Source organism: Aspergillus bombycis, assembly GCF_001792695.1.
Source record: "Aspergillus bombycis strain NRRL26010 chromosome Unknown contig00040, whole genome shotgun sequence".
Taxonomy (NCBI): Eukaryota; Fungi; Ascomycota; class Eurotiomycetes; order Eurotiales; family Aspergillaceae; genus Aspergillus; species Aspergillus bombycis.
The window spans coordinates 119,711-145,625 of NW_019170042.1; the positions used below are offsets into that span (position 1 = coordinate 119,711).

Genomic DNA, 25,915 nt, shown 5'->3' on the forward strand with positions numbered 1-25,915 from the left:
CTCAATCCCACCACACAATGAACGGGAAAAGCCTCGCTGGCAAGGTAGCAATCGTCAGCGGTTCCTCATCAGGAATCGGTGCGGCAATTATACGAGAACTCTCATCCCGTGGTGCGAATACAGTGGTGAACTACCCGTTCGAGCACTTGAGGAGGAAGCAGACAATTTGGTGGGATCTCTTCCCTCACCATCCATTGCCCTTGAAGCGGAGATGTCGTTAGCGACATCTCCACAGAAGCTAGTAGATGCTGCGGTCTCGACATGGGGCCGAATTGATATTGTGGTGAATTGTGTCGCGCTTGCCGTGAACAAGCCATTCGAATCACAGACTCTCGAAGACTGGGACTTGTTAGTCAATACAAATGGACGGAGTACATTCCTCCTGACTCAAGCAAGCTTGCCTCACTTGACGAAAGGGTATGGGAGGATTGTCAATATTGTGAGCATTTCCGGCCGTGGGCCTCCGCCAAACCAGACCATTTATGCGGGAACAAAAGGGATGGTGGACTCTTTTACAAAATGCTGGTAGGTGCAGCTACAATCCTTGGTCCATGTTCGTGATATAGACTAAGTAGGTGGATCTAGGGCTAAAGAGCTGCCACCCAAATATGGCTGCACAGTTAATGCTGTCAGCCCTGGTCCTACAAAGACCGAAGGCTTTGCGGCTGCCGGCGAAGACCAGATGAGGATTTTGCAGCCCGTTATCGACCAAACCCCGGTTGGACCAAGAATGGCGGAGCCAGAGGAGATCGCTTTTGCGGTCGCATTCCTCTGTGAGGAGCGTGCACGATGGATCAACGGAGCACATATTGTTGCATCTGGTGGGCTTTTCGTTGACTAAACATGCATGCATTCTGTTTTCCTGTCAGAGAGGACATTGATAACTTGGCGGATTGGAATGGCATTAATGACTCGAAAGAAAGCTATCATAGACATACATGTGGATAGTTGCTTTCCTACTCAGTAACTATGCTGAAATCACCATACCATGATTACGATTGAAGCAAAACTGTCTAGCAAATACAAGAAGAATATCCCAGATTTCCGTATTCTGTTTTAGTAGTTCAGGTCTGATAAGTTGCGTCTGATTTGTTCTCTGGGCCTGATCCGGCCGTGGACCAAGCTTGCCTTGAATACACTGAGGGTCCCGTTCTGCTGGGATTTGAAGTTTTCCTAGCAAGGTGCCCTAGCTAAAAATCCTTAGTCTAGGATCCTGCATCCCTGGTCGATGAGAGCTCCATATGGTGCTCTTTGCTTCGGGATTGAACGGTGAAGCCTTCTTGGGAATTAATGACTGAATGAAAATGGGGAGGTGGAGGAGGGTTGTCATGGGTCTCTACCTACATACTGCACTACTCTCAAGTCTTTGCGGTGAGGTTGACGATTAGTCGGGATAGGGATAACTGGATATATATTTTAGGAATAGCTTATTGGCGAAGATACCACAACTACCAGGGACTTAACAATATGCTAATATCCAACCCAATATCCATCACTATAAGGCACACCACCCGATAGTTCAAATATCAAAAATAGGACAGCATCATTTACTCGATTGGTCTCGCCCCCGACACATCGGGAACACCCTCACCCTCAACGACCTTGGCCCCTATAACCTCGTAGACAGGTACTTCCGCCAGCCGTGAAATGACATGATGCAATGTGGGCAGTTGTTCCCAGTCCAGAGCATCAATCTGAAAACTCGCCTTCTTGGTCGTGTACACCCTTTTTGGCGCGGGCTTCGGCGTCGCTTCTGAGAACGGATCCCAGACGGCATGCTCCTCCGCCGGCACATTCTTATTTGCGCGGCCACATTTTGGGATGTATTTATATGCTAGCATACCAGCGTCTGCTTCTCCACTGATTCCACCTGATGCAGACGACGGGTCAATCTCGACTAGGTCCTCAAGAAGGAAGTTACCCCAGAGTGCGCCTTGCCAGCCAGTTCGGATGCGATAAGATGTCGCTCGGCGATAGACATCGATAGACGTGTACAGCTTGGGCATACCTAGCTCCTCTCGACCAGAGACAATCGGATCCGTCAGCGATTCGAACAGGATGGGGAGGTACGAGCCCTTCACGGTAGAGCCGTCTTTCTTGACGTATTCGACGCCGTGGACATAAAGACCGATGTGGCTGTATCCTGAGCCGCCCAGCCATTCCATCTTGTTCAGCGTGGTTTTCGCGAAGGACGCGTAGGCGACGGTGCCGGGCGAAGCAAAGCGCCAGCCACGCCGGCCGGGTGGGAACAGATTCTGGAGAACTGTTCGGGACGTCTTGAATTTGATTGACGCAGTGGTGAAGGTGGACTTCGTTCCGTCTCTGGGAACTCCGAGATGTGTTTGGCGAGGACCTGGCATAGGCCCGAAGGCAATGGGCATCCGCCAGTAGGGGCTAGGAATCCGTTTCCAGGTCCATTCACGGAGCTTTTGAGTGGAGTTGTCCCATTCGTCGTGGCCACAGTTGAAGTTAACGAACCCGTACACTATCAGTACATGGTAGTCAGTAATTCTTCCTAGATTGAACAGAATGGGGCCATACTACTCACTATCAAGCTCCTTGCCATTGGCCCGATCTTCACCAAGTATCCGAGAATATTCTTGGACCTGGGTTGCGCGCTCGTAACGGATGTCATGGTAAAGCTGCAGTCTCTCGGGTATCTCCTCCACAGGGGTTCCTAGTGGAAGAACAACAGCAAGCGAAGCTGCGTCCTCGATTGCAATTCCTGCTCCTTGTCCCTGATGTGGCAAGAACGGATGCGCAGCATCACCCAGAAGAGCCAAACGTCCATGGTGCCACTGTGGAATCGACTCCATATCAAGGAGTTTCCATACCTTTACACTTTCAGGATCGGCCTTGGCTAAGAGCTTGAGAATTGTGGGATCGAAGGAGGAGAAAATTTGAAGCATTCTGTCGAGGTTTCCACTTTGATCCCACCCGTCGGCTGCCTGATCGGCCGACTCGGCCTCGGGATGGATTACCACGAAGTTCAGGACGGAGTTCTGGGAGGTTGGGTACATAACAATGCGACGATCTGTTCCATACCACATACACAGCTCCCCGGGGTGTTTAACCAAAGGTGCAGTGACCGGGTCATCAAGGGCGGCTTGCTTAGACACTAGGAACCGGAATGCACTCTTGCCGCTGCAAAATGGTTTGATATCGCCTCCGGGAATCGCACTTCTTGTTATCGAGTGAACCCCATCGGCACCGAGAACAATATCGCCTACAAAATTCGCACCGTTCTCCAAAGTAATCCGTGCGGCTTCAACATCTATATTTTCCACTCGACTTGATGTTCGTAAAGGAATGGCTGGTCTTCCATCCTCAGCATTGGTTGCTATGCTCTTCAGCTTGTTGTATAAGTCAATGCGATGAGCAAGTAACCATTTCTGCAGAATTGAGATAGTTAGAAACTGAAAATAATAGTGGTTGTGGGGAGTCTAACATGCTGCCATATCTTATGATTTTCTGAGAGCTCCATAGACCTTTCTACTTTGCCGCTCGCAGTGTATTCCGTCAACTAGAGCAACTCGTTAGAATCAGAATCCAAGAATAGTATGCAAGGTTGAAATGACTACGCACCCTCTCGAACGCATTTGCACCGAATTCCTCCGCACATATCCCCAGACGTCGGAGGATTCCATTCGCGTTCGGAGCAATATGAAGCGCAGCTCCAGTCTCAGTTGCCAGCCGCGACTGTTCGAATATCTAAAACGCATGTTAGCCTATACCATTCATGCTTCCAGAGTGAGGAGTATCACACGCACTTGTACATCGTGGCCCTGTTTACGGAGCGCAATAGCGGCCGTTAGTCCGCCAATACCGGCTCCAACGACCAACACCTTGAGGGGGCGATTCTCGCTCCCCGAATTGGGAGTAACGGATGTTTCGTTGAGCTGGGTCATGTTGTCGACACAGAATACACTGATATGAGATTGATGTTTGCACAATGCATGATAAACCATTACATGCCTCAGGTTACTTATTATATGTCAGAATTTCCTAATGTTGGTGTTGAAGTGAACGTCGGTGGTTGGGGCTGATCTCGGGCCCACCTACCCGGGGGTGGGGGACTCATCTCTACACTGGATATACGCCCGAGGTTCCATTTATATGTCTCGGGATGATGAGTGTACCGCGTATCATGACAAGCATATCGGCATTGACAATAGAAGGATTGAGTCTTGACTGAGGATGTGGTGCCTTTACTAGCTACACCGTGCATAAACCATCCAACCATAGCTGGACAGGAAAAATGTTGTAAAAGTACACTTTGAGAAAAGAATGATGTTAAAATTTATGAAATTGGAATGCATTGGTCTGTTTAATGAGGTAGAATAGCTAGTAGCTATACAGTAGGGTCCCTCGTGCAAGTCGCTGTCTCAATGCTCTATCTATACCGTAGGATTCTCCTCATGATACAGCTTGATCCAATCATACTGATCATTCAGATACTTCTGCGCACGCAAGTCCCCAGACCGAGCATGGCCTTCGAAGTTTTCTGCTCTAGCTGCTCGTCCACAGAGCCTGCCCAATTCGCCACTGGCCTTGCTACTCTCCACCTCCTGATATGTCACAGTCCTGAGATACTTTCCAATCCAGAGGCCACCGGTATATCTAGCTGCTTTCTTGGTTGGGAGCACATGGTTGGTTCCAATCACCTAAAGAGTATCAGCACTTGGGCCCTGGTCGTAGTAGTGGCAAATGAAAACACAGGAATACCTTATCCCCGTAAGAAACACACGTCTTCTCACCCAAGAAAAGCGCTCCGTATGCTGTCATATTGTCCAATGCATCCCGGGGTCGTTTCGTAAAGACTTGTACATGCTCGCTGGCATATTCATCTGCCAGTTTCCACGCTTCCTCCATCGTATCAACAACAATCACCTCGCCGAATCGCTCCCACGAAACACCTGCCACATCCGCAGTTGAAAGGTGTTTGAGTAATTCATCGATAATCTTAATAGCCTTCCGGCCTACGCTCTCCGATGTAGTTATTATCACTGCAGGAGAGTCAGGCCCGTGTTCGGCCTGGGAGAGGATGTCGGTAGCAACGGTAAAAGGATCCGCCGTATCGTCTGTAACAATCAGGATTTCGGTCGGTCCAGCGAAGAGGTCAATTCCGACCTCCCCAAAGAGCTGCCTCTTGCCTTCAGCCACGAAAGCATTTCCGGGGCCCGCGATGAAGTCCACCTTTTGCATGGTCTCAGTACCAACGGCCATTGCAGCGATCGCCTGAACACCGCCGAGGAGATATATCTCGTCGGCACCAGCAAGGTGCATGGCTGCAATTGTGGCATGAGGAATCTTGCCAGCAATGGGTGGAGTGCACCCCACGACGTGCGGCACACCGGCAACTTTTGCAGTTAAGATGGTCATATGGGCGGATGCAAGAAGAGGGTACCGCCCACCAGGGATATATCTGTTTATGTTAAGGTCTACTCTAATTCAGAATCTCTTTTCTCTAGACTCTTCACTTACGCGCCGACGGAGCTAATAGGCAAATTCTTTTGTCCCAGAACAACACCCTAGAGGAACGTCAGTAAGATAAAGTACAATGGGAGATTGATTTGGTCCTACAGGCTGAATCTCATACTCAAAGTCCTTCAGAGACTCGCGTTGAGCTTGTGCAAATGCACGCACATTCTTTTGGACCTCTTTGATGTCGTCGGTGGTCTGTTGGGGACAGGCCGCAATCGCGTCATCAATATCTGCCTGGGACAGCTTGAACGAAGCTGGCGACCACTTATCAAACTTCTCAGAGTACTTGCGTACGGCTGCATCGCCATTCTGTCGGACATCGTCTATCACGCCCTTAACGACTGAGCTGACATCGACTTGAGAAGCTGTGGAGACAGCCAATGCGTTTGACCTTGATTTCAGATGGCGGGCAGGCATGATGGGAGTGATGGTAAAAGCACAAGGGAAACGAGTAAAAGGTCTGCAGGCTTGTATGTAGAGTACTCTTCTCTTTCTAAGTACAACTAGGGTTTTATTTGTTTCTTATGAGCGAGGCATGGTGTTCGTCTTACACTGGAGATTCCTCCACCGGCTCCACCTCCGAATGGGCATGTCGACGGGGTGAAGAGAGGCCGGACAGAAGTCCGAAATAGCATCGCTTGAGCTCCGGAGTGCAAGTTTTTGGTATCAATGCAACTTAAAAGCACTAGTGCTAGTGCTGGAGGGAAGTTTTTTCTTAGGTATGGTTTACTGAGTATGCCGGTCAGGGCATACGGCGGAGTGGACTAATCCAACCGCCGCACACCAACCAAAACGAAGTGTTTCCAGAGAGACATGAACAGTTTATGAAAATAGATGTAAAAACTTTGGATTGGTCTAATTGGACAGATTCTGTTTATTATCCTTGGTTTGAATCCTCCATTCCCTGTTGCCGCCTCGTTCACTTGGAAGGCTTCACATCGTCCATCCCGCCCCCATAGTCCTCCTCAAGTGTAGCCCCATTTATCTGCAAAGGCTGAGCCTCCTGGAGGACATATAACATCCGAGCCCAGTTGGTCTCACTCGTATTCCTCCACGCGTGGTTTGTCCCGCGCTGAACCGCGATGTCGCCTCGCTTGAGCAACCTCGTCTCTCCCGAGTCCAGCACCAGCTCAACCTCTCCTTCGAGCACCACTCCGTAGTCCAGACTGACAGTCCGATGCATGGGTGAGATGGCCCCAGGGTTCATGTCCACGACACGCAAGACCGTGCCGCCGGGAATCGTAACACCCGGGAGATCTCCCAGCAACGACTGGTAAACATTGAGATCCTTCTCGCCGGTCAAGTTGACGGGGACCTCGTTCGTCCCGTAGGCAAGCGAAAAGTGGGCACCGTTTGCTAGCTGCTGCCATTTGAGGGGTTCAGGGATCCTATCCTGGAATCTGGTCGTCCCTTGAGCGTCGTGGTCTGTGATCACGCGGTTGATGGGGCGGAGTCCGTTGTGTTGCATTTTTGATTCGTCTTTCAGGAGAATATAGGAGTTTAATGGAGAGTGGAAATGATCAGGTATGGTTTCGTTGTTGCACCCGATAAAAGGGCATGGTTAATCCACTCTTAAATCCCTTAGCCACTTTGTGGATGAGGGTTCTCCAGGTGGAGCCGATGTTCTGCTCCGCAGGTGGAGGAGGCTCATCCGATCGTTTGAATTCTACACCTATATATTATAGGGCAGTCAGCGTATCCGAACTCATAGCTAAATGTGCAAATTATTGTGAACAATGTCTCCGAAAGTTGCCCTGATAACTGGAGCATCGCGAGGCGTTGGGGCCGCTGTCGCTCATGCGCTCGCCGCCGAGGGAGATACTAGTATTATGCTAAACTATGGATCCAACCCAGAGCCTGCACAAAGTCTCATTCGAGATTTGAACTCCTTGAGAGATAATGATACCCAGTCGACAGGATCCCCCCGATTCCAGGCTCTAAAAGCAGATATGGCAGATAGAGCTGATATTCGTCGGTTAGTGAACCAAACGTTTCAGGAAATGGGCCGCTTGGATATAGTGGTCTCAAATGTTGGCTGGACACGGATGACAAATTTTGCGAATCTTGACGAGGCCGACGACGAGGCTGACTGGGACCGGTGCTTTAATATGAATGTTAAGAGCCATTTCTTCCTGTTCCAGGAATGCAGGACGCACCTGGAGAAGACCCAGGGGGCCTTTATTGCCACAGCGAGTGTTGCTGGTGTTAAGCCAAGCGGCAGCTCCTTGGTGAGTATTGTGGGAGGGTTTGATATTTGTGAAAGCATTTGGCTGATATTGGTGGCATAGCCGTATGCTGTAACGAAAGCTGCCCTTATACACCTTTCTAAAAGCCTGGCAGCCATTGCGGCGCCAAATATTCGAGTAAACACCGTCTCACCCGGTGTCTTGCTTACGGTATGCCCGTGATCTTTTAGTGTCGTGGACATCTGTTAATATTGTCTATAGGACTGGGGGCGACAGTTCCCAGAAGAAAAATTGAACACCGTGCGGGAGAAGAATGTCTTGAAGCGATTCGCTACACCGGAGGTAAGAATATAGTGTATCTTATATGGCATGTAAATGTGGCTTACTGACCTGAAATACATTAAAGGACGTTGCAGAGCAAGTTAAGTTCCTTGCAAACTCGAAATCCATTACTGGGATGAATGTTGTCATTGATGCTGGATTTTCCTTGTAGATACGTATGGATATATGCAATGTAGTGCTTGTTACTAGAAGGCAAATATGTATCTTCTCTAATCGGTGTTTGGTATTTTATCTATATATTGATCATCCGAAACTTCGCACATGGCATATTACTTGCTGATGTCCCGTAATTTCTCAATGAGACTGACCAAGTTCTCTACCAGAGGCGGCTCCCGCTCACCGGAATGGTTTCTATGCATTATTTGAAGAACTAGCTCCAAAATGGCGCCAGGGTCGGCCAGAGAAGCAGCGGTTATATGCGGCTGGACTCCATGCAAAGCAGGAATGCCACGCTCTAAAGCGATATAGCGATGCACCCCATCGGTATCATCGCCATCGAGCCATATTATGTTCTCCATATTCGTACTCGTGGAAATCGGTCGGGACATAGCGTTATCTTCAGTTGCATGGGAAATCGCCATGCCGTAGGCCCAGAGAGCCAAGCTAGCATGGTACAGGGCAACGGCCATAAAGTCCCGCAGACGTTGCGAAGGAAGAGTTTTGAGCTCTCGGATAACCTGTCCAGCATGCCAGAGTGCCTGTCGGCATTCTTTACTTTTTGACCAGGAATGGATCGACGGAGGAAACTCTGAGGTCTTTTTGGGATCCTCCAACGTGGCAAGAATCTGCACATCCTCGAGTGACATGTGCATGTGCATTAGGATAAGGTTCAAATGGAGCGTGCTTTCATTTTTGTATCCCATATGAAAATACCTCAGCATCTTCACAAGCTCCTGGTAGCGGGATACCATCAGGATCCCATTGTCCCAGTACCTGGACTGCGCCGCCAGCAGAATGTTGAACTGTCGATATTCCCAGACCATTCCCCACATGGCACAGAGTATAGATAAACATGCAAGTGCTGTGTCTGCCACAGCTTTACTGCATTCGAGAAGATCAAGATTTGCAATGCACTCCAGAAGGGTTGGGATCCGTGTCGAGCCCATAGCGAAGCGTGCACAGTACAATTCTTTCCACTTTTGAGCGGAGCTTGCAGCCCAAAGATCGCGAGAACAGGGGACAGAAAGTGAGGTTTCACCGTAGGATAACAACGGATTTGTGAAAAGAACCATAGACAATTGGGCATCGTGTTGCAGCAAATTATAGACCAGCCGTTTGAAAGATTCTTGCTGCACCCAGGAACGCCATTTACTATCGAGGTGATCACTTGCATCCTCAGAGCTAATGAGGACAGGTGGATATGCTGAATAATGGAATAATCCTCGACGCCGAAGAATTGTGACCAAAGGTAGGCGAGAGCTCTCACAGATCTCCATTTTTCGATTATTGCCGCTCCAGAGGCCAGTTTCTAAGCAAAGCAAATATGCCTGCAACAGGTCAAGGTTATTGATCATGGTATTATCGCTCTCAAACACCACAGGAAGCTGGTGACGGACGACCTCCTGCATTGCAAAACCCAATTTCTGCAGTGAAGGATCTGGCGTTAATACAGCTCCCATAGCTGCCATTGCAAGCAAGAGTTCAGGCCGGGCCTGTTTCGGGGTAAATGTGGCAAGATGGATCCACGATTTGGCATTCGACGTCGGACTTGTCAGAAAATACCGGATAAGGGTATCTAAGAGCTCGACAGAGGGAAAGGACAGTGTGACTTGAGAGATTGGATGTTTCATCTGACTCAGGAAGATACTCAGAATCTTATCACGCGAGGCAAGGTCCAGGCTCTCTGCATTACAATAATTGTCCATACCGATGAAGTTCCTTGGTGTCGAGTTTTGATCCGCATCAGCGGGCAGTAATAGATTATTGTGCTCGGCATATCCGTGATCCTGCGGCTCAGGGACAAAGTGCCATCGCAATCGCTGCATCGAACGATCATTGGGTGTGCCATAATTTGTACCTGCCGCACAGTTCCCCAGGGCGGATCCGGAAAACGATTGAGGAGTCTCATGCTCATCAAACTGAAAAGGGATTCGGGAATTGTAGGATTCTAAGAAGCTGAGATCAACCATGCTCAGATCCAGGTCTGTTTCTAATCCGAAAGTAATCAGTCCCCTCGGCGTTCTAACGCCACTCAAACTATCCATGGAGATACCAGATGCAAACATGTCAACTGAGCCCGGCGTTACAAGGTCCGGATAGTCTTTCGTAAGTGACGCCGAGACATCGATTACCGAATCAGTTGGGCCATGGTGAGACGAGACCTGGGGCCAAATGTCGCCTGCTGGCATTTCTGCTAGAGGACTGGCAGATATTTGATACAGTCGATCGTCTGTGATGTCAGGCTTAAGAGTGGGATTATTCAAAGAGCTTGGGTCACCACCATCTGTATGATGCGTCTCAGGGATAGTGGGTGAAGCGCTAAACTCATCTACTTGCTTCGGGGGCGCCTTGCACTGGATGTTCCTTCGCTGACATCGTTTACACGGTTTCTCCTCGTCGCATCGGAGGTGGTCCTCTGCACAGGCAGTGCATGCCTGAGATGCCCGGGCAAGCATGGTAGTGTTACAGCCATTCCGACGGCGCTTCTTTGACACAGGCTCATCACCATTGGTATTATGGAGAGAGGAATGCCTGTTGAGAAGATCTCTAGAATGAATTTAGCGCTCCATTGCCCGTCTTTCCCAATCAACTGGACAAGTAAATCTCACATTCTCCCGAACCTCTTGCTGCAGACTAAGCATTTGTAAGGCTTCTCTTGGGTGTCTAGTGTCCGAGTGTTAAATCTTCGACTACACAGCAGCGAAGAAGAGCTAATGGCGACTTACGGGACCGAACATGACGGGACAGATGATCAACTCGGGTGAACGACTGAGAGCATGTTCCGCATTGATACAAGTTACGGTTCAAAGGCCGGGTGCCCGGGACGGATCTTGGGGGGGTATACGGGGAGGCCATGATCAGGCAATATCCAAGGCTGCATACAACCCGAGCGTGGAGTGCAATTGACACCTAGTTAAGGGACATCAACTTTCCAACTTCTGGGGACCCCGCAATTCCCCGGACCTCGGGTAAGAAGCCCCAGCTGTTCGTTGCACATCAATTTGGCTCAATGCGACTCCTCTTGGCGACCAGTGATGCGTAATGACGCTCGGGAAGGTGGAGAGCAAGCGAGCCGAGAACTATCCGGCAGACGTCCACTTCGGGCTAAGTCCTAGCGACAGCGCATAGTTATAGAGCAATATCTCCACATACAGAGCCTACCAAATCTCTAGAGACATTCTGAACGGGTAACTCATCTATGTGAAGCAAGGCATGATGCGCTGAGCGACGGTGCCTCCAAAAGTTGCAAGTAACTATTTGCAGATGGTTGACAATCGTTATGACGTTAATGGTTGGCTTATAGGACAAGATGCTGTACCTGTAGCTATAGAGTACGGCGTAGATAGGTGCAGTTAATTAACTACTCACTCCGGCGCGTTACCAGGATCAGGAGCAGCTGCAAGCGGCGCTGATCTAAAAGTCCTCAGGCACTTGGTCGTCGATGCCTGGTAAATGCCATAATTTACCCCAATAAGGTTAGATCGCGTTGTTCGAGCGCGTCGCGTCCGCCAAGCGCCCTTCGACCTCTACTGAGTATACACCACACCAACCAATCAATCTCAATCAATATTCTCGCTTACCACCATGTATGGTTGATTATTCAGGCTATCTTCATCCATGGGCAAAAAAAGAAAGAGGCCCATCAAGAATGGCCAGGTACGAAGGCAGCTGCCGCAATTGTCCCCCCAAACCAGCACCGGAAGGAAGGTCAGCAATGGACCCTGTGAAGAATCCTTGGAACAAACCCATCCAGTGATCTCCATATACTACCGACGGGTTGTGACCCTGAGACAGTATCTCCTTCAGCGAATACCCAAATTCTCCAAATCCCGCCGCAGAAGGATCGCGTCGGTGCGTAGTCATGACTCTAGTGATGCTGGCCGTTCGGGAGACCAAGATGAAGAGCTATCAAAGTTGCTGGATACAACTCTAGTAGGCATACTGAAAGAACCAACTGCTGGATGCGATCAGGAACGACGGCGAGAATTAGCTGAATTCACGACATCGCCGGATAGATCGCTAGTCACCAGTACCGACACTGGACCCCCTTGTCCTCAAGCAGAGGTAAGATACGATATATGTTTCACAAGTTCTTGAGCAGCGCCGACGATATATCTATCCCAGCTTTTTTTGCTGGCAGTATGGTGATTCGCATATAACCATTAACTAGAAATGCCGACTGATGTGATTGCTGCGGAGGCTTCTTGCTGACTATCTCTACAGATTGTGGATTACGTTATATCGACGCTGTTCAATCGCGGTGGATTTTCGTATCAGAAACCGAAACACATCTTGGCCCATGGGTTTCAACGTGCGAACGGGCTGCAAACTACAACGCGGAATGAAACTCTGGCCTGCAGTCTTCGTGGCATAGTGGCACGATTCCCGAACAAGAATGTCCAGTCCCTTAAGCGCGCTCCTTGGACCGACGTCCTTGGACTTCTGGGGAGCAACGGGGAGGACATCATGACAGGTCTCTTATTTGACTGTGGGATATTTACTGCCATAGATTGCCGGAAAGGTATCTACTATCAATTAAGCGGTAAGCCATGTCATCCACGGCCTAGCAAATGACTACTTATGCGCGAATACAGGTATTCCGCTATCAGACCTTGAACCAATGAATAATCTAGTTGGAACACAAACTCTGAATACTAAGATTGCACAACCTACTAAAAGCAGTTCTTCACGGCCAGTGGGAGTCGATGGAAATCCTAGCCCCCAAAGCAGGACAGAGGGCGGTAAGATTGATATCTCCAAACCAAATAGCGTAGTGCTCTTCCGACGGCGTATGCTTTATGCGCGCCCTGTATTCGACGTGAAGGGGCAATTTCAATCAGGATTGTCAAACCGGCGTGAGTGTTTGGAAGCCCATAATGTGGATAAGCTGCCTACTGACGGTTAGAACAGACATTCTGAACCGCTTTCCCTCTTCGGGTTCATTGTCGCAGACTGTACATGTTATGAAATACATCTTCCCCAGGCAATTCGGTCTGCACAATGTGTTCACATGTCTGCCTGATAGACGTACGTCTACTCTTCCTGTCAATGATTACTCCTCTCGCGAGGAGGAGATCTCCCAGTCTGAAAAGCGGAGGTAACAAGGCCCAGTAACCCTGAAACAAGCTTGCCATGGCTGATGATGGATGCAGCGGATCAACGAAAATACCCAAAAGGCTGCGAGGAAGGGCTGTAGAACTGGTTCAACAGTTGCAAAATCGCCATCAAAGATGCTCATATAGAGAATTGTTACACCATTATTGTCCACCACAGGTTTGTCGCACCACCCTTCTTCATGAAATTGGCACTAAGGTCTTAGCGCACTGGTCCCTGGAAATTCGGGCCCATCGATCCCCAGACTATGACACCTTGTGAAGAACTGGGGTCATCAGCATCAGAGCCATTGGTAACACAATTGCGAGATCACCATCGCTATCTAGCAGCTAATCATATAGCTGAACCAACGCCAACAGTTCCGTTTCGGCCGGAAGCCAAAGGTCATGCCATCAAAGCAAACGTTACGAAGCCGAAACCCAGTTTGACAGATTATGCAACACCAGCTTCTTCAGTATCTGCTTTCTGTCGAGCAGTGCTACGAACCCTAATACCGCCCCACTTTTATGGCATAGGTCAACATAAATTCAGCAACCGGACTGTTATCTTCAAGCACGTCGATCGGTTCGTGCGCATGCGGCGGTTTGAAAGCCTAAGCATACATGAAATCTGCAAGGGAATCAAGGTTCAACCACGTTGGATACATCCTACCAAAGATAATTTGCTAATGCGAGTACCTTGTAGATAAAATGCATATCCTGGCTTGAGCCCCCGACGGTCCGCGACCAGAACTCAAAGAATAAAGTTTCGTTGTCTGATTTACAGAAACGGACAGAGATATTGCACGAAATTATCTACTACATATTCGATTCGATTTTGATACCTCTTGTACGGGCCAACTTTTACGTCACTGAGTCTCAGACCCACCGCAATCGCTTATTCTACTTCCGACACGATGTCTGGCGTCACTTGACTGAACAGCCCTTGGCTAACCTCAAGCTTTCTACATTCGAGGAATTGAAGTCAGACAAAGCAGAGCGCATGCTCGGTCGTAGGTCCCTACCATACGGTACCTTACGGCTCCTTCCAAAATCGACGGGTATTCGCCCAATTCTGAATCTGCGACGAAGAACGTTGGGGAACAACAAATGGCCGGGAAGCAAAGGCCGCTTCTTGGGGCAAAGTATCAACTCAGCCATCACCCCTATCTATGGCATCTTGAATTACGAGAAGATGCGGAAACAAGATGGCCTAGGCTCGTGTTTATTCTCTGTAGGAGACATGCATTTGCGGCTCAAGGCCTTCAAGGAACGCTTGCTGCTACATTACCACGAAGTCCCTTCGCTGCCAGTCTTCTATTTTGTCAAACTAGATATTCAATCTTGCTTCGATACAATCCCTCAGGACAGGCTGGTCCGCCTTGTTGAGGCCCTGGTATCTGAAGAAGCGTATCACCTCACCAGGCATGTCGAAATGCGCCCGCCAGATGAATTTGGATGCATGTGGCCGATGCGCGAAGCAAGGCAGAGCAAAGCTTTCCGCAAATTCGTGGCCAGGGCAGCACCCGCTGCGAGACCACAGCATCTGACGGAAAGAATTAATAATGGCGGAACTAGCCACAGAAGGAACACGGTTTTTGTTGATACGTCGGGACAGAGAGAGTGGAATACTGAGGATCTGTTGGATTTACTCGACGAGCACGTCCGCAATAATCTGGTGAAATTTGGCAGAAAGTACTTCCGACAGTGTAATGGTATTCCCCAGGGCTCGGTACTATCTAGCATTCTCTGCAACTTATTCTATGCAGAAATGGAGCGAGAAGTTTTAGCGTTTTTACAGTCGGAGGAAACGCTACTTCTGCGTCTTGTTGACGACTTCTTACTGATCACCTCGAATCCCGACCTTGCCAAACGTTTCTTAAAGGTGATGATCAAAGGACAGCCTACATACGGTGTCTCTGTCAATCCAGCCAAGAGCCTCGTCAATTTCACCGCTGCTGTGGAAGGGACTCGTATCCCTCGGCTGGTTGACACTTCACTCTTCCCCTACTGTGGGAGCTTAATTGATACTCGCACTCTAGAGATTCACAAAGATCATGATCGCATACTCGAAGGAGGTGACTCCGCCGCCGAAACTCTCTCTAACTCCCTGACCGTTGAGTCCGCACGAGTCCCGGGTCGTACGCTGCACCGGAAATTGCTCGCATCCTTCAAGCTACTCATGCATCCCATGTACCTTGACACAAATCACAATTCACTTTCGGTGGTCCTTTCAACTCTATATGCGAACTATCTTACTACCGCCATGAAGATGTATCAGTATATGAGATCTCTCCGGGGTCGAGCGCACCCTTCGTCTGAGGTGATCATTCGGATCGTCCGGGATACAACGCAGCTCGCACATCGACTCGTTCAGGGCAAAAGGTGCTGGGGTCAGCGAGATGCAACCGTGGAATCTTCCTCGCCCTCTGTATGCACTGTGCAGCATTCACAAGTTCAGTACCTCGCAGCAGCGGCGTTCCAATTTGTGTTGCGCCGCAAACAAACACGATACGCTCTTGTGTTGCGCTGGTTGGAACTGGTGTTGAAAGGCAGTCGGCCAAGATCCGATGCGAAGGCTATGCGACTAGCACAAGTAGTACAGAAGGGAAACCTGATGTATGGTAGCTGGAGATTTTGACTGGGGTGTACAGCCTTACCCTTGAGCGTTGAGCCGAAATCGCAAAAATTTTTAACTTGATCTCCACCGTCTCAGCTAGTGCACATCGGCTACCAGTGTTGTTGACCAATGCGTGGATTTTAGCCTAACGGTGTGACCAATAAATCACCGTTCTAGATAACATGGGTACCGTTCACTAACACATGTAGGGATCATACTCCGTACGGAGTAGTGTCTTCCATAACTTGGTATTGTTTTATTTATTGATTTTTTTTTCTAACGGGTCTCAATCATGTGTGATGGGAACTAATATATACTACGTAGAAGAAACGAGAGGAGAGAGGTTAGGAAAGCTTCAGCTTAAGAGTGGAGCGAGTGTGGCAAATATTTTGTCTCAGATCTCCGATCGTGGTTGCGGGAACCACTGGGATCAGGACGAATTATGTAGCAGCCGATTGATACCACAGCCAATGCTGTTTCCGAGTTAAACAATGCGAACTGCGTGCCCGGGCGTCGGAAGAATTCCACTATAAAGGCCAAATTGTGTTGGAAGAGCTGTGGATTAGGGTCCGTGGAACGAACCTCACATACCACGGAACCTTTCGGTGTGGACACAAATGTGACTGGACCAACAGGCATAGAAGGGGGGTTGGAAAGGGGGAGGCAACATATTTTGTTGATTTCAAGGCCCGACAAGGCAATTGTCAACATTTCCGATGATGTCCATCAGCAACAGCGATTTTGATTCGGACCGCACGCGACGACCCTGTTTTTTAATGACTTTCTCGACATCAGCGGTGCAGCATGACGCTACTGTGACGATACTGTGGCTGTGGCGTTTTGTTTCGAGCCCGTAATATTACGACAGCCACTAGTATCCTCCCGGTCTGTTAGCCCTGTGAGCACGGAATCCTTTAGTCGGAGATCGGCATCTGGAATGGTATTTTTCTGGTATAGTTTCACCGCACCAGCCGCAGTCGTGGGATTGGCTAGACCGCGTCCAAAGACGGTGACCTCGCAGCCTCAGGCCCATCGGCCACGCCGGTTGCAGCTTCAAGTCTCCATCATCTCATTTCATCCCCCCCCTTCTCTTTCTTCCCCATCTATTTCCTTCTCCCCACCTCGTCCATTTCCTTTTTCCTTTTTCTTTTTTCCATCGTTTCTCGTCCTTCGCTTGATCAAAACCCCTTCCTCCTTCGTTTACCCTTTCTTTGAACTTTCTCTCGTTAAGTGACTCCTATTCGGTGTTCGACGAACATCTATGTCCTAGTCTCCTGATCTCACTTTGCGATATCACCGAAGCAGCGACCTCGTCGCCGACCCTTTTCAACGGGTACCTGGTCTGGATATTTACCGGGTTCTGGATGATCCTTGGTGTCACGTTAAATACTCGATTATCTTAATACAAGTCCGGTGCTGGATTCAAAAAAAAGTCCTGCCCTATTGTCTTTCGTTTCTTACATCTCGATTTCCTTACCACCAAGTTTTGACTCGGCATTCGCTGCGCGACCCACCCAGTCACAACCTGGTATTCGATTCCCTATATCGTTAATATTGGACCATTTTGCTGCTTCTTGTTCATCCCAATAAATCGTCAAAACAACTTTCACGGTACGATATGACAACCGTTTGCACAACGCCCAATTCCCCACCCGAACTTTCCGGTTCCAAGTCTTCCAAGTCCTCATCCTTCCGCTCCTCCTCTCAACTCGATGGCCCCGATGGCGTCTTTACGGATGTCTCCAACTTCGAAGATATTGGTCTTGAAGATGATGCGGACCTAGCATATAACAATGCCGTCGCCTCGCCCTATGGCCGACCCGGCCTTCCACGGTCATCGACGGCACGAATGCAGTCCAAGGCCCCGATGATCACAACGCGGGAATTGACCACTACCTCGCAACAAACGAAGGGTTTGCATAAACCCCCCGCGCAAGTTAACGGAATGCTCAGTCTGCAGACACGCAGTATTTCCAGATCAAAGTCAGGGAACAAACGTGACCCTGGTGGTACCAAGTCGCCATTGCAAACACCCAACTCTCAGCGTGCTCGATCTACGTCGCCCCTGCGACCGACATCTCGTCTGGGCTCCTCGCCGTCTACTCATAGCCTGTCCTTGTCGCCAGCCAATGCTAGGCCTCCTTTGAACCGAAAACACTCATGGCAGCCAAGCCGCAAGACCCTGAAGGAATTGGAGGAAGAGTATCATGATTCAGATGAGGAGCTACCAGAAGATGCAAGTCTGTGGAATGTGCCGATTTCCCCTCGACCTCTTGAAGATCGCCCAGCCTCTCGAAGCACGAGTCCAAACGGTCGGAGTCCGGGACCTCGGCCCCTCCCCTTGTCGCACTCCGTCAAGGATGCTTCATTGCCGGGTGTAAGATCACCAAGTGGATCTCGACCACCTCGACCTGCTGTGCGATCTAGTTCTGCAGGTCCCGAACGTGGCCAGATTTCCCCGCGTAATCCGCGTGTTTATTCATACAACAGCATGATGTCTGATTTGTCGGAAGAAGCAAAGATCATCACCGAGGCTCTAGAGCATCATGCCGACCAGCGCGAACAGAAGCGCGGAGAAAATCTACAAAGCGGCTTGTCGTCCCTAAGGTCAAGTGAGGAGTCTAAGCGGGGGTCTAGAGGCACCATCGAGCTACCCCCGTTGCAAAAGTCCAACATTATGATTGATCCCTTGCCTATCAGTAAAGAGAAAGAGAAGGTTCTCACGAGAACACGGCCCAGCTGGCTCCCTCCTAAAGATCAGAAGGAAGAAAAGAAGCATCTGAAAGAGTACAAGAGGATGATGGCACAATCACGGGAAGCAGGTAAACTTACTCCTGTTTGCTGACGGTTTGTCTTATGCAGAACTTACTAATTCCACTTCAACAGACAAGCGTCGTGCCGCGAAGGCTGCCTCGGCCAAGTGCGAGAAGGACAACACCCGAGAAACACTTCAGCGTATCTGGGATGATTATGTTTACCCCAATTGGGAGAATGCCATAGGTGAACCCAGAACACGTGAACTGTGGTGGCGTGGAGTACCTGCTCGAAGCAGAGGAACAGCCTGGCAGCGCGCTATCGGCAATGAGCTGTCTTTGTCTGTGGAAACGTACAAGAAGGCGTTGCAGCGCGCCAAAGACGTACGGTCAAAGGTCGATGGCGATCCTGGAGAGAGCAACAAACGGATGCGAGAATGGTTCGAGGCAATTGAAGCCGACGCATCCACAGCATTCCCAGATTTGAAACTCTTCCAGGAAGGCGGTCCTTTACGGGAAACATTAATTGACGTATTGGAGGCATACTCTATGTATAGGAGTGACGTGGGCTATATCACTGGTCTCCACGTAAGTGACAGCTATATAACTGATGCATCGTTAAAGCTAATCAGCGACAGACAATTGCTGCTCTCCTCGTTCTTCAATTCCCAACCCCTTCATCTGCATTTCTCGCAATGGCCAATGCACTTAATCGATCTTTGCCCGTTGCTTTCCTCACCCTTGATCGCGGAGCGATCGGCCGTACATACACACTAACGACTGCGACGCTTCGTTATAAATTCCCTCGTCTAGCCTCTCACCTGACCGAGACGCTTCAGCTCTCCGATGAAGAGATCTGGGAACCGATGTTCCGCTCCCTCCTTACAAATGGTCTAGACCTTGAGCGTATCAGCCGCGTCTGGGACTGCTGGGTGTTTGAGGGAGACCGCATCATGATTCGAGCTGCAGTGGCGGTCCTTGGTTGCTTGCAGGCGCAACTCTTTGGATTTACCAAACCGGATGATGAGAGTCGTGCCATGGTTAGACAGATCCTCGGATGGGGGCCCCGTAGTGCCGGGGCCAAGCCCAAGGAGCGCCATAGTGCTCCGGTTACATCGGCAGCGGGCTTCGGTGGCGGTCAATTCTCTAATGCCGGCATTGGAGACTACTGGATACTCACGACCGCGGGCGATGAAGATGGATTTATGAACGAAGTTAGGGAGGCGGGCAAAGTGCGGCACTAAAAGTTTGCCCCGTTAGTGGTATTTTTTAATTCATCCAGCCACTCTTTCCCTTGCGAAACTATTATATGTATACCTACCGTTCGTTTGACTATGCTTTGTTTCCTTCCCTTCTTACCGTTGGACATATTTTTTCTATAGGTGGTTAAGGCATGTCATGCTAACCGAGCTAATTATCACTTAAACTTGATATCCTACACATTATCTCATGGATTATTATTTCAAATTAAATGTATCTGAAAGCAATTGTGCGGCTCCGGTTGCCAACAGCGTGCAACATAGGCCGCATCTATCAACTCAGGAACTACATCCCTGCCTTAAACCTGTCTACATGCGTAGCTACAAATTAAATCCCACTACGTCTCGAGTCTCCTACGTCAATTCTGCAAGTCACTACCAATCTAGGTAATATTTTTCAAAGCTTGACCCTTGCTAAGCTTTAGGGGTAGTCTTGGCTATGCAAGCATGATGCATATGTGATTTGGGAATCTGCCCAGTTGACATTCGTATTAGTGGCTTCTATTATGAAACCTATATATATTGAACAATACAGACATATATATCGAAAGAGGATGCCGCTAGCATCTGGTATTAATTGGTAGTAAATTCCTTTCAGAAGCTAGTATCTTCACAGGTTCGCACCCGATTTGTGACATGTCAATCATCGCACTATATATTTAATTGCAAGCATAGCATGTACATAAACTTGGAAACACTATTACCACCATCTACTTTTCCATAACCCTTTTCATACATCATCAGCTTTGAATCAAAAATAACCGATTCATGTAGAATACCAGAATATAGTACTCGTCTTGTTGTGCCTGGCTGAAACTCGATCACCAAGCGACCTTCGCAATTATACTCCTCGGGAACTGTCGCACCAGCAGCTTCCGAAGCTCATCCATAAGCAAGATCCCCAGCGCCAGCGCTAGAGGAATAAACCAGAACTCGATGGGGACCGGCGCGGTGTTGAATAATCTATGGAAGCCCGGGACCTCGGTAACAAAAATTGCGATGACGAGGGATATAGCCATCGACAAGGGGAGCCAGGGGTTACGGCGCTGTTTGCGGACGGGGTCTGCTTGGAGAATGGACATGCGTTTGTTGCGGACAGAAAGGATGTTGCCCCACTGGAGCATGACTAGACTGACAAAGTAGACGCCTTGGCCGACGTTGTTGAAGTTGGTTAGCTCGTCCTGCGTGTAGCCGTAGAAGCCGTCAGAGTATTTCTCGAACGCGAAGATGAGGGCGTGGAAGGGGATTCCGGCTTTCTTGTACATGTACAGGAAAAACATTGAATGAGCGCAGAAGGCCTCCATGACGCCGACGAAGAGGTATGATTGGCCGTATATCTTGAGGTTGATTAGGTGGTCCTTTTTATGGTTTCGAGGGGGTACACTGAGGAGGTCGTATTCTTCCTTCTCCATGATGAGAGAAAGGGAGCAGAAGAGATCGGTGAATACGCAGATGATGATCATGAGGAACGAGCTCAAAGGTAACGGGACGCCGAAGAATACGTTCATCAGGACTGGCCAGATTTCCGACCAACTACCGGCGGGTAGCAGGTATGCGATCAACTTTTGGAGGTTTTGGAACACTAGTCGACCTAGTCGGATGGCTTGGGCAATTGAATCGAATCGGTCGAGGAGAACCAGGTCCGCTGCTTCAATTGCGACATCACTGCCGGAGACCACTGCAATCCCAATGTCGGCTGCTCGTAGTGCTGGAGCATCATTGACTCCGTCTCCTGTTACTGCAACGACATTGTCCCGGCTCTTGAGCTCTTCTACAATCCGATATTTCTGCTCAGGCGTTGTTCGAGCGAACACGATCTCCTCGTACTTGCATATGGTATCCCATTGCCAATCATGTAGGGCTGAAATGTGCTTGCCATCCACGAGGAGACTATGGCGAGAGTGTAGCGATTGCTTCTCATCAATTTCGCCACCCGTGAAAGGCTTCAGGTCATCTACAGTATCTGGTTCAGCAGTGCCACTGAAGATACCTATGTCTCTTGCGATCGCTGCCGCAGTAAGACCGAAGTCACCCGTAACCATGAAAAAACGAACTCCTGCCCCTCGACAAGCCGCAACCGTCTCTGCAGTCTCTAGTCGTGGGGGATCGATTATTCCGAAGATTCCAGTAACTGTTAAATCTTGGACACATTCAGCCAACACCTCATCGTTGAAGTCGTTAGACCCAACAGCAGCACGGGGAGTGAAGCGTCGCTGACAGATAACAATTACACGCTCCGCTCGTCTCGATAATTCGGCTTGAAAGTTCGAGAACAGCTCCTTTGCTTTCTCATCCAGTGTTTTGATTGTGTTATCGATGCCTGATCGGTATGAAGTGCATTTCGGAAGTAACACGTCCGGTGCACCTTTGACGAAGACCAGATACCCATCTGTATCGGTGGGATCCCGATGTATCGTTAGCATCCATTTGTTCTTAGAGTTGAAGGGAACTTGATGGATTCTTTCGAACACAGATAGCTGATTACGACCGTCAGGCATGATAGATTCAGCGAAGCGTAGTACAGCGGCATCAGTAGCATTTCCCGTGACACCTCGCTCATTGACTGGTAGCGCAATTGTCGCCGGGTCAAAGAAAGCGTCATTGCACAACAGAGATCCGCGTAGTAAGCTCTTCAGGGACTCTGGCATGTCATTGCGTTGTGTATTAGGAAGCTGTTTAACATCGAGTGCCGTATCAAGCAGCCCTAACGATCTGACTGACATCTTATTCTGAGTTAAAGTGCCAGTCTTGTCCGAACAGATAACGTTCACACAACCCAATGTCTCAACTGTCGCAAGGCCCTTGGGTAGAATATTGGCCTTTTTCATACGTTTTGCAACCATCATGAGAGTGAGAGCAACGCCGACTGGCATGCCTTCGGGTATGAAAGCAACAACGCAGCCCATCACATTGTTCAGCATTGCCACAACATTCATGAAGGAATAATGGTCAACGCGCAACCAGCCGACCCAGGTAAACAGGATAATTAAGACCAGCGTGATGGTAAGGCAAATGATAATCGTGACGAACCGTGTGATCTCCTTTTGGATCAACGTTGGCTTCTCCTTGACACCAGCAGTCATCTTGGCTATGCGACCCATCACAGAACGACTACCAGTAAGCACCACCATACCAACCGCATTTCCGTTTGTCACATTGGTACCCATGAAAGCAATGTTCCTTGTTTCCAGAAAGTTGCTGTCGGTAGCATCTAGTGCTCCGTCGATCTCATCAGATTCGCCAGTGAGCACTGCACGATCGAAGCGAACGTCTCCCGAACTTTCGAAGAGGCGCATATCTGCTGGGACCTTATTTCCAATACCAACGTATACTATATCACCAACGACAAGTTCCGTTGAAGGCACTCTTGTCTGCTTCCCGTCGCGTAGAACATGTGCTTCGGATGGGAGCAGGTTGAGTATCGAGTTCATTACATGCTTTGTAGACCAATCCTGAAAGGCAGAGAAGCTTGCTTGTAGAACAATAACGATAATGACCAAGATCGCCATTGCAAGACTAGGAACAGAGGGTGGATCGCTCAGAGGTTTCCAGCAGATGAAGAAGATAATCACACCAATCCACAGCACCGAACAGAAACCCCCGAAGACATAACCGAGAATCTTTTTGAGATAGTTTTCTCGGTGGTGTGCTATCACGTTCTTGCCATCGCGTTCGAGTCGTTGAGCAGCAGCCGACGAACTGAGTCCATATCTGCAATCGACATTGAGCTGTTGAGACAATCTGTCTGTGTCGAGGATATGAAAGTCTAAGCTCTCAAAGTAGTCCTGATCCGGATGCTTCTCCTTCTCTTGCCTTTCCTTTATGACTTCTTCGGTAGCTCTCTGTGCCTCCGATATTTGGATAGACAGAGTTCGGAATTCGATAGGGATACCGGCTGTTCCAGAGCTCTGTAAACCACTGCGCCCGCTCTTCACCGAGTCCCTGCTCAGAGAGCGGGGGCGATTAAGCTGCTGTGATTGATAGACTCCCCCTTGAGGGTCCGGAGACGACGTACCATCAAACTTGATGGTTATCCGCCGCTCTGGGCGACCCAAGCGTTGTTCACCCGTTTCTAAATCCTTCTCAGAAGGATCTGAAGACGATGGTGAATCGGCCATGGTGTATATGGCGAGCTATCAATACGTAAAATAGAGGGATATCCAGATGTGGGAAAGCTTCGAAGGTGCTACCAGGTCGTATAAGACATAGGCAAGAGAGAACGAAGTTGGAAGAAGAGGAGGTAAGATTGTGAACAGAGAATCAGCTTACAGCCGTGTAGTATTTATCCTTCCAGTATTGGGTAGGCAGCCATCGTCCCTAAGACATATGGAGAGGGGAAACGGGAGAACAATGTGATGGAATCAGCCATGGTGTGTGTGGACATTGGTCGGAGAAGCGATACGGGTCTTCGCTTGGAAAAACCTGAGCAGCTAGCCAGATGAAACTAGCCCATGAGGGAATAAGACAGTATGAGAGAACCGACGAGATCGTGGGTAAGACGAACACGAAGAATGAAAATGGATACATCCTCAAGTGTAGGTAGGATTCAATGACAGATGGATTGCCGTTCTGGGTAATCCATGGACTGCCTCAGGTACCGGAAGGAGCATGGCTACTCTCCATCTCGTATCGGGTTCATTTGTAGTTGACCAGCGAGGGAATTTTCTCATCCAACAGCCTCGAACGTGACAGATGCCGCTCTTGCGATCATGGTGATGGTAGTGGCAGAGTAAAATCCCGCAGCCATTTCCGTCAAATGGCTTTTTTTCTCGATGGGGTTAAATCAAGCTCAAACTAGGTCGGTGGGTGCGCCACAGTACTCCAGTACTTTGGTCGAGGACTTTTGTCCACCGAGGCTCATGTGGAGCGCAGACTGTATTGCGATCGACTTCTGTCGCTTATTCTCCGACTGACGATGTGTGGTTAAGGAAAATCCCTCAAGACATCCAAATTAAACGAACCGTCGCCGCGTTCAGATTCACCACCACCTGCGCCTTTTATTCCGACCAATAAAATTCTGCGCTGAACTTTCCACACGTTTTCAATCCTTCTTCCCCCCTCAGTTCCTTTCTTTCAAAAATAGAATGTGTCATATTGAACTGAAGTTTTTAGTAATTTGCTAGCTCATGACATCCCAACGAACTTCACTCGTGGCTTAAAGAGGCAATCCGAGTCGCTACACCTGAGCCCTAATCCAGCAGCTCCGCTGTCGCACTATTAACACCATTAACCAACATGAAGGTATACCCCCAAGACCTTAATCTATGAGCAGAATTTTCCTATGCTGCGTCGATGTATGGGGAAGAGCCATTGAACGATATCGATTCTGTGAGATTGGAAGGTCGTTGAGCACAGGATAGCGTTTACCAGCTCTTTTTGCTCTCCAGTGGATTCTCGTTCTGATTCTTCGCTCTGGATATCCAGCTTCTTGGAGTACTACTATACTGGTCAACTGGTCATTAACCGAGAAGATCCAGACATTTGCACGTGGCAGTCGAACAGGTTAGGTAAGAATGTCATAGGCGGCTATTGCCCTCTAAGGACTGCTGTCTTTTAAGGTGAGCTTAAGCAACCATTCAATCTCCTAATGCAGGGGTTGGTCAAGTTTGATATGACGTATACGAAATGTGAACTGAGGCTGTTTGTCTCTTTTTCCTTCATTTTTCTATTTTAGAATTTTTTTTTTTTTTTTTGTTTTTTTTGCACCGCTCAAGCCATGTATAGTTACTAGTCATGGTAGGTGAAATCAGAAGGTGGTGAGGCGATTTGTGACTGTGCTGTTCCGTGGGTGAGGGAGCAGTAAAGCTCCAATTTACCACGTTTCCGACATTACTGATTGCCATATTGATGAGCATGGAAAATGTAGCTTCGGTTTCACCGCAAGTTATAGAAGAGACATAGTTTGCCATCGACTCGACTATACCCGAAATCAAAGTTCCACCCGCCATTACCCCAGGTTTTTTACCTAAGATATTCGGACGAGGGCTTTCTTCATCCAATCCGATCAAGGACGAGGTAA

The 25,915-nt window shown here is 49.0% G+C and overlaps 8 protein-coding genes across 8 annotated transcripts; 4 read left to right on the plus strand and 4 right to left on the minus strand.

The window, feature by feature from the left end:
* Positions 1-211: 211 nt before the first annotated feature.
* On the plus strand, positions 212-841 carry ABOM_006254 (SDR family NAD(P)-dependent oxidoreductase; the record flags this gene model as incomplete). Its single annotated transcript, XM_022533383.1, has 2 exons — positions 212-525; positions 586-841. 2 exons carry the CDS (start codon positions 212-214, stop codon positions 839-841), a joined length of 570 nt encoding a protein of 189 aa, XP_022389335.1.
* A 706-nt stretch (positions 842-1,547) lies between these two features.
* On the minus strand, positions 1,548-5,901 carry ABOM_006255 (FAD binding domain protein; the record flags this gene model as incomplete). Its single annotated transcript, XM_022533384.1, has 9 exons — positions 1,548-2,485; positions 2,549-3,392; positions 3,449-3,523; positions 3,586-3,711; positions 3,771-3,927; positions 4,426-4,664; positions 4,726-5,425; positions 5,485-5,531; positions 5,584-5,901. 9 exons carry the CDS (start codon positions 5,899-5,901, stop codon positions 1,548-1,550), a joined length of 3,444 nt encoding a protein of 1,147 aa, XP_022389336.1.
* Positions 5,902-6,403: 502 nt separating this feature from the next.
* On the minus strand, positions 6,404-6,952 carry ABOM_006256 (cupin domain-containing protein; the record flags this gene model as incomplete). Its single annotated transcript, XM_022533385.1, has 1 exon — positions 6,404-6,952. One exon carries the CDS (start codon positions 6,950-6,952, stop codon positions 6,404-6,406), a length of 549 nt encoding a protein of 182 aa, XP_022389337.1.
* A 268-nt stretch (positions 6,953-7,220) lies between these two features.
* On the plus strand, positions 7,221-8,163 carry ABOM_006257 (SDR family NAD(P)-dependent oxidoreductase; the record flags this gene model as incomplete). Its single annotated transcript, XM_022533386.1, has 4 exons — positions 7,221-7,712; positions 7,773-7,880; positions 7,932-8,012; positions 8,077-8,163. The coding sequence occupies 4 exons, from the start codon at positions 7,221-7,223 to the stop codon at positions 8,161-8,163; spliced, it is 768 nt and encodes a 255-aa protein (XP_022389338.1).
* Positions 8,164-8,281: 118 nt separating this feature from the next.
* On the minus strand, positions 8,282-10,627 carry ABOM_006258 (C6 transcription factor RegA; the record flags this gene model as incomplete). Its single annotated transcript, XM_022533387.1, has 1 exon — positions 8,282-10,627. One exon carries the CDS (start codon positions 10,625-10,627, stop codon positions 8,282-8,284), a length of 2,346 nt encoding a protein of 781 aa, XP_022389293.1.
* A 1,162-nt stretch (positions 10,628-11,789) lies between these two features.
* Positions 11,790-15,905, plus strand: ABOM_006259 (telomerase reverse transcriptase; the record flags this gene model as incomplete). The annotated part of the gene is made up of 7 exons (XM_022533388.1): positions 11,790-12,236; positions 12,396-12,714; positions 12,767-13,027; positions 13,083-13,269; positions 13,325-13,445; positions 13,492-13,911; positions 13,971-15,905. 7 exons carry the CDS (start codon positions 11,790-11,792, stop codon positions 15,903-15,905), a joined length of 3,690 nt encoding a protein of 1,229 aa, XP_022389294.1.
* Positions 15,906-17,502: 1,597 nt separating this feature from the next.
* Positions 17,503-19,881, plus strand: ABOM_006260 (putative TBC domain protein; the record flags this gene model as incomplete). Its single annotated transcript, XM_022533389.1, has 3 exons — positions 17,503-18,706; positions 18,771-19,225; positions 19,276-19,881. 3 exons carry the CDS (start codon positions 17,503-17,505, stop codon positions 19,879-19,881), a joined length of 2,265 nt encoding a protein of 754 aa, XP_022389348.1.
* Positions 19,882-20,717: 836 nt separating this feature from the next.
* ABOM_006261 (cation-translocating P-type ATPase) lies at positions 20,718-24,014 on the minus strand (the record flags this gene model as incomplete). The annotated part of the gene is made up of 1 exon (XM_022533390.1): positions 20,718-24,014. The coding sequence occupies one exon, from the start codon at positions 24,012-24,014 to the stop codon at positions 20,718-20,720; it is 3,297 nt and encodes a 1,098-aa protein (XP_022389347.1).
* Positions 24,015-25,915: the final 1,901 nt, after the last annotated feature.